This window comes from Coloeus monedula (assembly GCF_965178545.1).
Source record: "Coloeus monedula genome assembly, chromosome: Z".
Classification (NCBI taxonomy): domain Eukaryota; kingdom Metazoa; phylum Chordata; class Aves; order Passeriformes; family Corvidae; genus Coloeus; species Coloeus monedula.
Window position 1 is genome coordinate 72,443,522 of NC_138822.1, and position 16,534 is coordinate 72,460,055.

Here is a 16,534-nt window from a genome sequence, read left to right on the forward strand (position 1 = left end):
CCACACCATCCTAGGAATGGAGGCAGTGCCAGGCCTGGTCTTCTGCTTTCCAGCACCCAGCAGCATGTTCTAAACCAGTGAAAAACTGGGTGTTAAATTCTCCATAGTGCCGCTGATAGTCTGCATATGCATTGGTGTAAATGTCTGCATTGAAGCCTTTTGTTGGCTCTCTTCAACCATTTCACACGTTATCATTAACTGCCCTTCTGTCATTAATCGCCCTCCATGTATGACATGGAGGAGAGCAAAAAACTCATTAGGTTAAAATCAAAGCTTGTGGTTTTGCCATTGGCCCAAAGCCTGCTTATTAGGCTAGGCAAGGAATAGGTATTGTGGAAAGAGGCAGCTGCCTCTGTTATACACATGGGTATAAATCCAGATCTCTGGTCCCTCTAGAAATGAGTGAGTCTGTGGCTGTCTAACCAGGCACACAATCATTCAACAGTTTTAAAATACTGGCTAGACATGCATGCAATACAAGTGTAAGAAGAATGGTTATAGATGTGAAAAATAGCAGTTGTTTTACAGTTGCTCATTTTTGACCTACAATTTTTGACTGTATTTTGACAATTTCTTTTCTTATATGATTTCAGGCTCTCTAGGGGACCCCCAGAATTTGAAATGTGTAACGCACAATTTACACAAAATGCTCTGTACTTGGGATGTCTCTTCTAGAGGAAGACGTGGACAAACTGACTTTTGCTATGCTACCAAGTAAGTCCCCCCACATACCTGGTTGAAAAATACCAAATGATGAAAATACAGTTTTTCCTCAGTCACTGCCCATGGAAATTGTGATGCTGTTGTTTCCCAGCATCTCCCCATCAGTTTTCCTTGGGTGGTGCTCTCCCTAGGCCTTGTTAACTCAGGCAATGGCAGCGTTTCTGGCAAAATTGTTCCATGCTAACAATTTGCCTGCCAAAATCTGCTTGCTCTGTTCAAAGGACTGGAAGATGCTCTTATTTACTCAGACTTCTCTGTGTGTCTGCCTATCCCTTGCTCAGAGTTTTCATGAGGGATATCTTCAAAAGAGGTTCAGTCCAAAAGGAAATTAGAGTTGGAAGCAGTGAATCCTGATGTTGTGATCCAAGGCAGTAGAATATATGACACAAGTGTTGAGATTCATGTGGATTTCATGTGGAAAAACATGAAAAATCTTTCAGCAACTGCCTCACAACCTTTGTAAATTTTAAGCTATCTGAAGAACACTGTATTAGAGAAAATGTAAAAAGTATTTCACAATTAAAACAGCTTTTCTGAAGTGAATGCAAGTTGAGAATTTTGAGAAAAGTTAAAAAAACTTAAATCTTCTGTGCATTTTTCACTAATGAGAACTACATGTTCAATTCCCCGTGCTGTGGATCTGCCAAATACTTATCATGGGCTACGGATGAGTTCAAATCCATTCTGTATCTTAATCCTGCCCCCAATCCAGATATTTGTACTGTCTTTTTTTCCTGTAAATTCTGCAGGCAGCCCAGACTTTTCCTTGGGGTCCCAGGGCTTGGCTGCACTTAGTCCACCTACATGCTTGATTTTCTGTGTCTCATTATTCCTGCTGCATTGCCAGCTATCATTTCTATTTTAAAAAAACACCGTATATATGACCCTGTGGCAAGAGTTCAGAAGTGCAGAGTTCATGAGGTATTGCCCTCTGAACAAGAACAATTATGTAGCTGCTGCTGTCTCTCTTTAGCAAAGCAGGACAGGCTGGGGTCCCTGAAGTAGAGAGTCTGAGAGGAGCTTGGTGCAGACATTCCTGAAGGAAAGAGGTTTAGTTTTTCAGTTTCCCAAACATCCTCTAATAATATATCAGTACTGAGGAGGAATAGCCTTTCTGAGCACTCAAGTCTCAGCTGGCCTTTGCTAGCCCAGGGTCTTGTGTGAATCTTAAGAGTTCAACCCAAGCTCTTGACTCCAGCTGATGGGAGCTCCAGGGTCCTGTTCCAGTTTCTAAGTGAGTAACAGTCCCTCAGCAGGAAGTCTGGCATTGTTCTCTCTGCTTTCCTTCCTGCCGTCATTCCCCCAAGAGAAAGGTCTGGATTTTTCCAAACTTTCTGCCTTTCTAGTTGCATATCCGTGATAATGAGCAAAAGGACTTGACCCATCCATTATTGTTTCCTGTATATATCTACAATTCCAAGACAAAAGCCAGATCATGTTGTGCTGAGCACTGCACAAACATTAAGCACAGACTGCATTTTCACCTGGTATCTTAGGAATCCTCTGCCCTGCTGTCTGCTCTTTCCTTGTGAGCTGAGCAGCAGAAGGGAACTAAAAGATTTGTTCGAAGATGTGGACACAGATGGTAAACCTGCCCTTTCAACCCATATGCCCTTGCTTTGAGAAGACATGGAGGGAGAGTGAGTCAGGAAACACAAAGAGAGGGGGCAATACTATCAGGTTTGGTTTGGGGTTTTTTATTTTTCTTATTTTGAAATATTGATTCATGGTGACTAGGTTGCAGAAACATGTCTTTTGTTGGCCTCGAGTTTAATATAAAGAAGATATTAAAATATTAAGAAAATTTTTTGCACAAAAAGGGTTGTAAAGCATTGGAACAGAGTGCCCAGGGAAGTGGTGGAGTCACCATCCCTGGAAGTGTTCAAAAAACATGTGGATATGGTACTTAAGGACATGGTTGAATGGTGAACATGGTGCTTGTGCTAGGTTAACAGTTGCATTTGATGACCTTAAAGGTTTTTTCCAACCTTAACGATTCTATGATTCTATGATTTTGGTTAAAAAGCAAAGTGAAGAGTTCTCTTAACAGCTAGGTGGTTGCATTACACAGCCAGTGCACAACCTATCAGTATGATAAAAAGTGACTTGAAAGGTGAGGGAATGCCATTAATCTGAGGTTAAAGCCTGTGTAAGGCTCATTTCTTCACAAACTTGATATGGAGCTTTCTGTTTATTACAGATAATTTGTGTTTTATTAGTGTGCAAGAATAGGACTTAACTTGCCTTGGCTTCCTATCAGCTGAAATAACTGCTTAATCCTCTCTGTCTTTTCAGTGACCTTACCCCTCAAGTGTGTTTTAAAACTAAGGAGAGAAGGGTTGAGATTCCAGTCCCAGAGAGCTCCATCACAGTGACAATCAAAAGCCCTGGAACTGCTTTTGCCACCAAAGAATTTGTAATTCACCAGAAAGACATCTGTAAGTATCAGGTCGTATGTGTACCTAAGGCCTTTATACTATGTTTAACAACTCTTCAGATGTGTATATGCTTGTGGGTTTCTTTGGCAGCATTCCTGTATGTAGCATGTTGATATGCTGAGTCCATATGAGGCTACCATATATCATTGTTTTCTCTAACCTTTCAAGAGAAAGAATACTCTGCTTACCCCTAGTTCATAGCAAAAAAACCAAGGGCAGAATGTGAGGAGGAAAACAAAATACGTTACATCCCTCACTCTTGGCCCTTTTTTGTCCTACTTATAAATTAGGAAGCATTTGTAAACGAATTCCTAATCTACATGTATAAGTAAATTACACTTCTTCCCACTTCCTTCCGGGAAAAAAAGGAAGTTGTAAACAGAAGATGGCAGTGACACAATCTGCCATCCTTGCTCTAGTTTTTGCCTTTGGTTTGCTTGCTTACTCCTTCAGTGTAGTCAAATTCTAGTGTCAGTAACACTTCTTATCCATGGCTCTGTTTACAGTCAAGAGCAGCTTATGAACTTCAACAAAATGCAACTCAAAAATATTTGGTCAACACGATGAGTCTCTCGGGTTCATCACAGGTTATCATGGGCAGTTTGATTGTGCTGAACACTTTGCAAGCTCTCAGATTCTTGGTCAGGAAGTGGGATGTATCACACATATTTTTAAAATGTTTTTGCTTGCACCAGGCCATATAATGCCATACAATGCCATAACCTTTGTATTACCAAGATTCTTCCCTGTTTCTCAACCTCTTGCTTACCACCACACATTTACAGAAGAGATGCTTCTGTTTAATCTCCCTGTCCTGTCCCCTCTGTGATCTCATGCCCTTAGTACTTCTTGTAGCTTAAAATCACTTTCCCGATGATCTTCTTCAGAACCTCATGTGAGCTTCTTCCATCATGTGCTCTCCTTCCTTGCCACTCTCCCTTTTGTTGCAAGTCCTCACTTCCCTACTGGTCTCCAAAACATACTTCTTCTTCTGGGGATGTTTTTCCACCATCGTCCCTAGAAGTGTTCTCATGCGCACTTCAAAGACTGCCACCATGTTTCCTTTATCACCGTTGCATTGAAGGGAGGTTGCGAAAGATGGGATGTGTTCCCTACTATGCATTGTGAAGAGTCATATTCACAATCAGTTACTTGCCCATCTGCAAGCTGAGGTATTAAAAGAAAATGCTACCTGATGATTCACCAGCACCTGTGCTTTCCTGAGAACTCTCATGCTCAAGTAGCCACAGAGCCTTGTTCTAATTACAGAGGTTGAGTTATGTGTTTGTATGGCTACTAGCCAGTTCAGAGCAGAAAGATGTGGCTGTTAAAACACCTGTAGGGCTGGTGTTCCTGACAAATGACCTGAATATGGCTTCTTCCCCCACCTCTTTTTCAAGCCTTTGTTCCTGTCACTCCACACATTCTTAGTTTAACGCCTGACTTTCCAACTTCCACATTAAATCTGAAGTGGAGTGATAATGGATTGGTCTTCCCATATGGACTGGATGCCCTTTGGCAGATTCAGATACTTCGAAAAGAAGCAATGGAAGAAGTTACACAAGTAAGTCTGTTTCTTCCTTTATGAAAAATATATGTACAATTTCTTCCCTTGGTAATGTTCTGAGATGTCACTTGAAAAAAACAGAATGATGAAGATAGTAGAGCTTTGCAGGACCTGAGTATAGTCATGCTTCTGGTAGGTAACTTCTTGTTAAATTTCAAAGTTATGGGAACACTGGCTACTGTACTGTTGATACTTAGTCACAGCAGTTTGTTTTTTTCCTGGTACAAGGATTTTATAATTCAAACTTACTTATGAATTTGGCAGATACTTTACACCATTGTCTCTATATCTCCAACAGTGTCTCCTGTCTTGGTCATCTTTGAATTCTCAGCTTGCTTTTTTCTTCTTTTGTAACCAGAGTTTTTCCAGGCCAGTTTGTAGCTCTGTGCTATACATTTTAGTATTGGAGAAAAGATGAAATGTGCAGCCTGGGACTAATATAAGAAGAGTTTTATTTTGGAGAAGTTGGAACATTTCCCTGCCTGGGAGAAGCCCAGGATGCAGTGTATACCTCTTTACATGCATGGAAATCTTCCTGCTCTCCCCCAAATATCTGCCCTCTGGTATTTCTGGCTGACAGACTACCTAGCTAGTGGGCTATTTAGCAACTTAGGCTTTTGTCCAGGTAAATTAACAGCACAACTAAAAGTTAGGTAGAACACTCCAATAATTTATGAGGATTTTATGATTTACTTCACCTAATTTACCATTCTGTTGACACTTGGGAGGTTATATGTCATTTTTAGCAGGTGTTCATAAGTTCTGTCTTGGTTGCTTTCTTGGTGCAAAAACTTTGCAGGTTACTTACTACTCAAAACTGACTCATGAAGACATCATTCTTTCTTGGAACTGGACATCAGATATGCCTTTGGAGTGTACTTCACACTATGTGAAGATTCGCTGTTACATAAATGCAACACAGTTTGTTGGCCCCAAGGATTGGAGTGACTGGAGCCCAGCAGAAGTGATCCCTGGTATGTTTGTTCCCTTGCTACCATGCGGACTTTTATTTCTTTATAAGAAATAAGCCAAAGTCAGAGGAAGGGCATTAGGCAGTGATGAGCTGCTGCCTTTGAGACTGTTTTGATTAGAGAAAAAATACTATCACTAGTTACTGAAACCTAGCAAACATTTATTTGTGTGCATTGGAGTGCTCCTCAGTCACATTTTAGCTGATCACATCATGTTTATAGCAAATTGTTCACGCAAGGTTTCTTGGGGTTTTTTTTGTTTGTTTTATTCCTTCTCTGCTAGGAAAAGATACTGAGCCCGGTGGGAGTGGAGTGTTTCCTCTGGACACTGTGGTGGCAGTAGGTTCAGATGTGACATTTTGTTGTGTCCATGAAGAAGATCAGCGCATAACAAATATGACTTACGGATCAAAATCCTACACAATGATGCAACTGAGCAGTCGAAGCCATGCCATCAGAGTGCTAAATGCCAGTGCTTCTAATAGCAGCGGGACAAATGTAGTGTGCAGACTCGAAAATGGGATGGATGGATCTGTCGTGTTTGTAGGATGTATGTATCATGTTTACTAACCTTAGAAAAATCAAAATAATTTTTGAGACTCTTAGGGTTGTGCTAGGAAAAAAATACTATTGTGGCTTTTTTTCCTCTTGGCCCTTGGTTTTGAAGTTGAACTGGGGATTGTACTTGTTTGATTTCACTGTGGAAAGGCCAGCTCTTGGTGGAGACACCAAGTCTAGAATGATAAGGTATGGTGAAGAGGATGAGCCATTCAGGGCTTGCTTTAATTTTCAAATTCCATGTGGAATTCATGCTAAAGGGACCATTTCCTTGACACGACTTGTTTGGAGAATTCAAAGCAGTGGTGGGGCTGGCATGTTAGAAAATGTGACGCACAGCCGACAGCATTCCTGCATTGCTCAGCAGCTGAACTGATGCTCAGACTTTAAGAAAACTCTTGGCAGAGTTTCAGTGAAACACTTCCAGGTCAGAGCCTGGAGCTTGTGAACATGTTTGCATGTGATTTGCCAGATTACCCACCCACTTAGAATTCTCGAGTCAAGTGTTAGTCAGATGGGGCTGATAATAATTATCCATCTACTTTATTGTAATTTTTTTTAAAGCATATTACTTCTGTGATTGGGGTGTAACTATTGCCATGTATTTTTGAAGCACGCAATCTAGGCCCAGCAAAACAAAAGAGCCATGCTTTCAGGAAGCCAGTGACCCAAATGTCACACTAGGATGGCAAAACATCAGCTAACTGATTTGGTTTCCTTTCATGCTACAGATGCTCCTGATATTCCCCAAAACCTCAGCTGTGAAACATCCAACTTTCTGATAATAAAATGCACCTGGAAACCAGGCAGGCCCAGTGGACTATATGGAGAACGAAAAACAAAGTACAGTTTGTTTGAAAGGTAAAATTAATCAGCACTAAAAGGAGTAAAAGGGTACAACTGGAATACCTCCATTGCTGCCTGGGACTTACTGCATTATACCTATTTAAATGTGATTGCTTAGAGCCTAAAATACTTTCCAAGAGTTTCTGGGAGCTGTACCTAAACTAAACTTGGAAAACCCTTATCTAGCCCTGCAAAATTCCAATGGGAATTAAGGATAACTTTTCGCAAAGGTTTATACCATTATGAACTCACAATTAGATAAAGGCCTTAGTGTCTCAGGTTGCTGCCAACATGTGGACAAGGCCAATATGAAAAAGGGAGATAGGAGGAGTCAATCACTAATTTTAATTTTTTTTTAATATGAAACCTGGGTCAGATTATGTCAGACATTTACTGAACTTCTGCTAAGCAGGATGACAGAAGTTCACTGAGAAACAATTGTAAGGCAGGTTGTAGGGCCTTTCCCAAATGCCACTAGGGAAAATAGCAGTTGGCCTCCACCCATTCTCCTCTCAGCATTAAGAATTAGAGCAAGCAGAGTAAATGTTACCCATAAAACATTGAAAGGGACAAATACTGGTTTCACCCACAGAAAGCAGTCATGTTGTGTCCTACTACATTGTCTTACACCATGTAAAGCCTTGCAAAAGAAGAAATGTTGTTTGGATAGCACGTGCAAAGTGCAAATCACCTCCTGGTGGTTGTGATTAGAAGTTAGTGAGGAGCTAACAAAATTCCCATGGTGAGGAGGCTCCTGTGTCATTCCAAAGGAGCAGTCAGGGAAAGAAGCCAGGAGAGGCCTGAGTCACACAAAATGATGAGAAATGGAGTCTCATGGTTGCTTTAGAGGCATGCTGGAGGCAATAAGGTTTGAGTTACAGTCAGAGATGTCATCTAGAGTGCCAGTGCTAAAAAAGCCGCTGGGTAGGGTGCAAAGAGATGGACAAAACAGAGCAGGTATTCAGAAGAAAGGAGCTTCAGTCACTGCCTATATTCATCCTTTAAGGAAGGATGTTGTCCAATCTTGTTTTGCTCAGCCCAAAGCTGTGAGATTAATGTCATGCATTTCAGGATAAATACTCTCATCCTTGTTCTCAGCCCACATTGAACTATTGAAATAGAGAGTGTGGCGTGGAGGGAGATCAGAGCTCACCTAGAACATGATAAAAATGCCCAAGGGAACAAGTTAGTTAAACTTGTGCTGCTTGAATGAGAGGCTTACACAGACTGTAATTAAAGCAAATGTATGTACATGCATACAGATACACAATTTAGATTTTATCCCAAAAGATGCACCACTGTTCTTGTCTGTTATCAGACTGCCTGTCCTACTCTTGGTTAAAAGACAACTGGGACTAGTGCATGTATTCCAGGTAACAAACCCTAGTTCAGATTTGACAGGGCTTTTAGAAAGACAATGTGTGTAGCATCTCACTAGTTCAGGAAGCAATTAAGAAAATTCTTTAAATGTAAGTGTATGCTGATCTGAACAAAGATACTTTAAATCAGAATCTGAGTTGTGACTTGTGAGGTGGTTTTACAGGACCTACCTGTTTTCCAGGCTTTTGAGAAGTGAGAGAGTGGAAATGTTATGCTAGTGGAAGAGGAGAGTTTCACATGAGAACAGGGCATGTCATGACTGATGCCACTTTAACCTTCTTTGTGGTGTTAGATATACCTCTGCAATCAAATCATTCTGTAAGCCATGTGAACTGAACCCATTGTTCTGTACCATGTTTTCAGTCTAGATTTCTGACTGTTGCTGGGAATTAACTTACTCAAAGATTAAGCTTTTCCCTCCTCTCTTTACTTTGTAGAATATCTAGTAAAAATGTTTCATGCGAAGTCAATGAAATGAACAGAGACCGTGTCTGTGGCTTTCCAGTACTGCCTGATCAAAAAACCTATGATTTCATATTAGATGTCTCCAATCCTATTGGGCAAGCACAGTCATCTCTTTTGGTTGATATAACTCAAAGAGGTAAGACTAATGACTTAAAAAGGGAAAAAGAATTAAAATTGGGGTGAACTGTAAATGACCCTGTATTTCAGTGTCTGGTTATAGGACAAAATATCACACAGTTTAACAGCAGCAGGATTTGGAGCATAAAAGGAATAGCTTGAAAAGACAGAAGGTAATATCAGGACTATTGCATGCTATTGGTAATAGCCATGGTAATCTGCTGTCATGGTTTGGAGAAAGGAGTAACTTTTCTCTTTAGATCTTCAGTTTAAAAAAGGAAAGGGAGATGACCACCTTTCTAGCACTGCCCACCTTTTCTCCTCCACAACGACAGCTGAGGTTTCAGGGATTCCTATTGGTTGCAGTATTCTGCTGTTCTCCAAAAAACTGAATTTAAGCATGAGGATAGTGCATTTTTTTTTGGTCCAAATCCCAGTTCAACTAGCCTGAGATTAGAATTGTCAGAGTAAATTGGCAGAATTGAGAGAAACATAATTTGTTTCTGTTGATTATAAACTGGGCTGTTTCACACTCAAGTGATATGCTGCTATTTCCTATTTGTTTCCTTTTCTTTCTTTCCCACACTGTCCACTTAATTCCTGAAGCAGACTACATATTTCCTTAAGGGTAACTGGACCAATTCCAACAGTAGATATTTTTTTCTCTAATAGCAGTGAATATTAGTGCTGAATATTTTTGAAAAATTCTGTGAAGGGAGTTTTGGGTTGGAGTCATTTAGGAATCCTCCTCTATCCTAGTCTGCAGATTTTAAGTCCTGACTTGAAAAGTTCACAGAAGTTGAACAAGTTGAGTAAATTTCATCCATCACTGTGGTCATCTGAAATAGCTGATGTTTCACTTTTTTGATAAAATCAGTAAGAGGGAAAATGTTTTTCTGTGTCTCAACTCTTTATTATATGTTCCAGTATAGCCAGTCTTAAGTAAATCTGTTTCCATGTTTGATAGCTGAGAAGAGAGTCAGGAATGAGACTGCTTGCAGGTGCCTTCCCAGCACCAGTTTTCCCAGTTGCTGATTGAAACACTTATCCTTCTATTCTCTCTGATCTTCTAAAATAAGATTTTTCTGAACTAAAATAAGTGGGTTTTTTTCTTATAACTGAAGGCTTTTTCTTTCCTTTTTAAGTTCATCCAAAAACCCCAGAAAAGTTAACTGTTACTGGAAACAACTCTACAAGCATCCAACTGCGTTGGTTTATAAATGGCAGCTTTGCTGGGATCAGGCTTCTGTGTCAAATTGAAATTATCAGTGGTCACTCTGAGAAAAAACTGGTAAGTGTTGTTTTTAAAAGATCAGCATCCAAAAAATTATCTTTTTCACTGAACTAATCACATTTCAAATTCTTTTCTCACTAAGAGCTTCATTCTGATGATCTTATTAAATCATCAATGTAGTAATGAGTAGAAGTTCATTTACTAAAATCAAAAAACTTCCTGCTCATCTCTGTTGTTGCCTATTTTGGGTGATTTTGGTTTGTTGGTTGGTGGGTTGGTTGGCGGGTTGGTTGGCTGGTGTTTTTTTATTTTGAACACTAGAGAAAAGTCAAATTACACACCATGTTATTTGGTACTTGAAAGGGGTGCATAGTGCTTTGTGCTGACCTCTTAGGAAACAGTCCTTGTGCTTTGTCCTTCCTGGCGCAAGCTGTATTAACACACACTAGTTCCAGGATGCATTGCTGCCCTGCAGACTTCCACAGTGGCTGTTTCAGATCTTGCAGTCTGCAGCTGAATTTCTCCCTTTATTTTTTCCCCTCAGAGAACAGTTCATTTGTTTGCTGTCAGCAGTTGACATGCATGTGGCCGTAATGGGCAGCTGCTAAACCTTTCATATCTCAGTGATGTAGAGACCAGATAGGGAAGGATTCTCCCATGGGATGTATCAGTAGGTAAACTCCAGTGATACATCCTCTGCAGCGGGACAGAAGGTGATATTTCTGGGTGGGGTTCAGATTTTCAACCATTCAGGCTTCCAGCTGCTGCCTGGTGCTCTGCATCACGGACTGGAGCTGCATATTTACTCTGCAGACTGTCAGAGGAGCTTAGGATACTAATTTAGACACCAGCATCAGATACTGGGTGTAGGTAGTGTGAATATATCCTCTTCTGTATTGCCTGACTTAGCATGGGGTGACTTGTCCCACTGAGGAAGCCTAATGAGAACTGCATTTCAGTTGGCCTGAGATTTACCCCCAGTTTCTTTGTGCGTACATTTCAAGTAGGCACATAGTGAATTCTTAGGTCTTGGTGCACAGAGCCTGAATTTTTAATTTGAGCACATTAACCTCAGAGGCTTCTTTTTGAAATGCTTGTTTGATTTTTAGTAGTATTCTATTACCCTTTGCATTTAGTTGCCAGCTGGGCACAGCTGTTGAGCACAGCCTTGAATAATGTAAATCGAGCCACAGAAATGATGCAGCTAAGACTGAAGATAATCATTATGTACATGCCTCCAAAATAATAGGGTGCATGCTCTGTAAGAGTATTTTTAAAATACTTTCAAAGCACTTAATGAGTATGGAAGCCTTAAGCTTTCTTATTTTCTCTGTAATTACATGTGTCAAGTAATACCAGAGATTAAGTACTACAAAAGGAACGCAGATATTTTTGGAGTACGCAGCTCTAGGCCTGGGACATGCACTTGTTTGTGAACCCTGCTGCTGGATCAATCATCTAGGGTAGTGGGAGAGGGTCAGGACTTACGCTTCCGCAGCAGTTTGATTCCCTGTACCTGTATCAAAGCCTGCAGCCGCAGATATTTTGTATGCAGCAAACAGCTTGGCAGAAGCTTTTATTGCTTTGTTATATGGTCACTGGTTGCTTAACAAAAAACTCCAGGAGTTCTCTGTCACAAAAGTAGCTGTGAAATTGTTATGGAGTTTTACATGGCATTTTGAGGATGTTTTCAGAAGCATTTCCATCCATATGAGAGACTGTTGGCTTTTCTAGTATTTTTCAAGTTGTCATTTGGCTTTAGAAATGCACAATTGGTTGCATCTTAAAGTCACTTGGAGCCCAGTTTTTGGCAGCTGTGATGCACATGTGTTATAATTAGATTCAGTAAAAAAATATTCCCAGACTTAGGGTTTCTTTAAGTAATAGTGAAACAGAAATGCTATGTAGAATCTTGCCACTTTCAGAATAATAAGAGAGACTAGTCCTGTCAAAGGAGCTGTGAACTGAGATCACCTGGATAAGAACTGGGTACCATCTTTTGAAGGAAAAATGAAGGAAGCAGACTGCATGGTAAATATCTTGCTCAAACAGACTGTCTTTAGTATACTTCTGTGCATGTCTGGTAGGACTGTCCCCACAGTCTGATGTCCTTGTGCTCAGTGGAAGTGCAGGTTCTGAATACCAGAGGTGAAATCCTGGCCTGCCCCATGTGAGCAGCTTTGCTGCATATGGGAGAGAGGGGGACTGAATGGGATAGACAGGAAACAACCACCTGCTGCTTTGTGCAGAGCTCAACCTGTTGAAGGCTCTTCAGTGTTGCATCTCCTTTACACACTTTATACCATCTCAAAGGTGCTGCCTACTGTCATGCTTCAATTTCTTTCTATACAGGATTTTATTTTGGTGCATCTCTGAAGTTTTTTTCATTGGCTAGGGTGACTGCATAGGAAATATTTTTATTTTTCACTATTTTCTTCATAGGGCTTGCCTGTAGCTTTGACACTGTCCGTATTCTTGGGGGAAAAAATCCCCACCTTTTTAGGTGCTGACTAGCAGCTTTATCAAGGGGAAAAAAATGCATGTATCATGTCTATTTCTGTAAATTTTTAACAGCAAAATGTCTCCATGCCTGGTGGGAAATCCTCAAGTTACACAGCTCAGCTGAATGAGTTGCACCCAAACACCAATTACCAGTTCAGGGTGCGCTGCTCAGCTGCTGACCACTTCTGGAGGTGGAGTGACTGGAGCAGGGGAGTGGACCAGACAACATCAGAAGCCCGTAAGTTCATCTATCTCTTGATGACAAAATGTTGAATTTGTGAAGACATATATTTTAAAATTAGTCATCTAAAAAAACCTAACTTTTTAATAGATGGTAAATTGTCTACTATGCAACTGGAGAAAAAAACTACCACTCTTATTTTTTTATTCAGCTCCTTCAAGAGGACCAGATATCTGGCGAGAGAGAAGTCCTTCTGGAGAAAGCCTAAAAGTCTTCTGGAAGGTAGATAGGGGATTTAAAAGAATATGTAATGTAATTGTACAAAAAGCTATTTACTTACACTTTTATAAATTAATGAAGTTTATAGTCAATAAACCAGGCTGCTTTTCTAAACTTCTGTAGAACCATACATTGAGACAGTATTTTTCCCCAAATGGGAATGTTATTAAAGTTTTATAATTTAAAGATTGCATTGAGAAGCATTTCATATGAAGAATTAAATTTTTATACATCTCAGTTGGAAATCAAAAACTTAGAAACTTACATGTCGATTCTCAAAGTCACACTTGAGTAACTTTTTTGCCTTGTACAGTCATCAGACTAGATCAGGAACAATAAATTTGTGTTATCCTATGTCTTCTTCTGTATATTGCATTTTGATTTTAATGCACTCTTTGTCTGTTCATAGCCCTTATCCCTTTCTGAAGCCAATGGAAAAATAGTGTCTCATGAAGTGTCCTGCTTCCTGCTAGAGACACTACTGGAGCATAAAGTAGTCACTGAACCCTCAAACAGTACCGAGATAAAACTTGGAAAAAGTGATTGTATAATTAGTGTTGTAGCCAAAAACCATGCAGGCTCATCTCCCCCCTCAAGGATAACAAGCGTGGAACTTCCAAGTGGTGAGTGCTCCCAGTTGAGAGTTGAACACCTTCAGAGCTTGGGGAATACTGGGGAGAGTAAGTTTATTGAAAAATAATGCTTTGTTTGTTTGTGTTAATTTCCCCACACAAATCTGCTGGGCAGGGAAAAAAATGCTGCTTTGCTTTTAGTGTGGTGTCTCACCAATTAATTGTGCTCTTTACATAAAGTAAACATGATTGCTTGAAGTCTTTGCAGCTGTTTGCACATTTCTGGACACCTCTCAGGAACAAGAAGAATGAGGCTTCAAAAGCGTTAGTCTGGACCCCTGATATTTAGGGAGCTCAGTTTGTTTCTGTGTGTTCTTGTTGAGACACTGAGAAGTGTTACATGCTAAAGAGATTCAGAAGTTTTGGAGGTGTTGTGTGGCTTTTTAAGGCAAGAATTGTCAGTTCAATGCCTGTGAGCTCTGCAGGAGAATATTAATTGGACTGGTTGGTAAAGTGTTGGCATCCTTGTGCTAGGGAGCTAGTATTTGAAAAGGATGTAGGGCTTTAGCTTCCCAATTAAAACACTGCCACTCTTGCTGAGGGTTTTGTCAAGGAAAGTAGCTGAGCCAGATAATGATTTTCTGCTCCTGAGACTGAGCTTGGAGAGTAGATAATATTGTGAAGTGGTTATTGAGAGTCCACACTTCCCTTCACGCCAGAAAGTGTAATCTCACAAAGCACAAACCTTTAGCTCCAGATCTGGCTGATGCTCTGCAGGGAGGACAGATTTACACAGCAAGGCCCCTTTCTGGTTGTTTGCCAGGAGCATTCATGGTTCTGTTTCTCCTTGCCCATGTGGAGAACAGGTGTCACAGTTGCTTGTGTGGCAGCTCAGGTTCTGATAAGACATGGCCATCTCTCATAGGAAGAAATGTGTTTTGGCTGAGATCACAGTGAGATGAAAAAACAAGTTTGTTACTATGTGAAGGAAAACCATTGTACATAATGTTTATTGTGCTTCTACAAAACAAAGATTCCCAGAATGGGTCAGGTTGGAAGGGTGCACAGTGAGTTTTCTGATCCAACCTCCCCACTCAAAGAGGGTCATCCCAGAGCACACAGCAGAGGATTGTGTTCAGATGGTGCTTGGGTATCTCCAGTTAGGGAGACTCCACAGCCTCTCTAAGCCCGTTCCAGTGCTTGGTCACAGCACAGTAAAGAAGTTCTTCCTCATGTTTGGGTGGAACTTCCTGTGCATCACTTACTGCCCATTGCCTCTTGTCATATTGCCCAGCACCACTGAGCAGAGCCTGGTCCCTCCTGTGACCCCTCCTTGCAGACACTGACAGACATTGATGAGGTCCCCTCTCAGTCACCTCTTCTTCAGACTCAGCCTGTCCTCATAAGAGAGATGCTCCAGTCCCGTAAGCATCTTTGTTGCCCTCCCCTGGACCCACTCCAGGAGCTCCATGTCTCTGTTGTTCTGAGGAGCTCAGAACTGGGCATAGCACCAATGGTAATGCCTTGTAGTATATTCTTAGTCTGCCCATTGGAGGGAAAAGTAATTGTATGGGACAGTTGATTTGAAATGCTTTTACAGCTCTCCTTCAGCAGAGAAAGAATGAGGCTCTGGAAGTCAAAGAAGTCTCTGTAATAGGTTTGTGATGTGGGATAGCTGATGGCTGCTAGAGCTTTGCATTCATTTATAGCTTTCTCTCAGATGTCTGAGGTTCCCTTTGGTGTTACCCAACTTGTACTCTTAAAGATTTGCTCCTGAGTTGGTATAGGAATTGAGTCACTGACTGGAGTCATAGAAGATGATTCATTCAAAGAACTGGATGACATTTTTGCCCAGACATCTTTTCTGGCTGCTTCCTGTGTGCAGTCTGTAAGTGCTTTTAATGTCCATAAGAAAGCAGAGGATCTGAAGCTGGAGATCTGCTGAGGTTTTCTGAAAACTGAAAACACAAACAAAGGATACTGTGTCATAATTAATTTGTCACTGTCTCTGAAAAGTGCTCTGTAGAGAGTTGGGGCATATAATCTGTCTGATCCAGGCTTCCTTACCACAGTAGTGCTCTAGTGCTAGTAGTTATTTGTTCTTCTAGTCTAGGTGGCGACTATAAATACACCAAAATGAGCAGTACTGCCTATGGTGAATTTCTAGTCATTTAGCTCGGGAAATAAGATGGAGTGTGGTGTATTTAAGTATTTTTTAGACAGTATGTGCTTACTGTCAGTAAAAGCTCTTTTCTGTAAATAGGAAAATTAAGGTCTGCTAATTAGAAATATGGTCTTTTCTGGCATCATAGAAATGTAGTTTCACTGGATGCATAGTAGTTTTTCTGGGGAAAGTATCAAAACCATTGTGGAGTTGGTTTGCTTTTTTTATTCAGTTGTCTTTTTCTTGCCATGAGCAAGCTACAAAAGGATTGTACACTTAACTGCATGTTAAGATTATTTAGAAATAGACAGTCCTTCAACATTCACAGCACATCTGTGAGAGTAAAGTTTTCATAGCACTAATTCTTAAAAACTGTCCTTGCCCTTCAGCCTTCCATAGTTTATGGCTTTAATAAAATGAAATAATAGACTCAATGGGGAGCATAAATGAGAACACTGAAAAAGGAAAACTGAAACCCTGAGATTGTTTTTGCAGATCTGTCATGGGGCCACTGCTTTTGTGGTGGCCTTTGGAAAC

General features: G+C 40.6%; 1 protein-coding gene across 3 annotated transcripts in view; it reads left to right on the plus strand.

The window, feature by feature from the left end:
- The window catches only part of LIFR (LIF receptor subunit alpha), a 51,614-nt gene that overhangs the window by 20,365 nt on the left and 14,715 nt on the right, over nt 1-16,534 (plus strand). For all 3 annotated transcript variants that reach the window (XM_082300985.1, XM_082300984.1, XM_082300986.1), the window contains 11 exons: nt 594-714; nt 3,019-3,161; nt 4,562-4,725; nt 5,528-5,702; nt 5,983-6,249; nt 6,989-7,118; nt 8,921-9,084; nt 10,211-10,356; nt 12,874-13,039; nt 13,194-13,264; nt 13,671-13,884. In XM_082300985.1, coding sequence (XP_082157111.1) covers nt 594-714; nt 3,019-3,161; nt 4,562-4,725; nt 5,528-5,702; nt 5,983-6,249; nt 6,989-7,118; nt 8,921-9,084; nt 10,211-10,356; nt 12,874-13,039; nt 13,194-13,264; nt 13,671-13,884 — 1,761 coding nt within the window. The remainder of the gene's footprint in view (nt 1-593; nt 715-3,018; nt 3,162-4,561; nt 4,726-5,527; nt 5,703-5,982; nt 6,250-6,988; nt 7,119-8,920; nt 9,085-10,210; nt 10,357-12,873; nt 13,040-13,193; nt 13,265-13,670; nt 13,885-16,534) is intronic.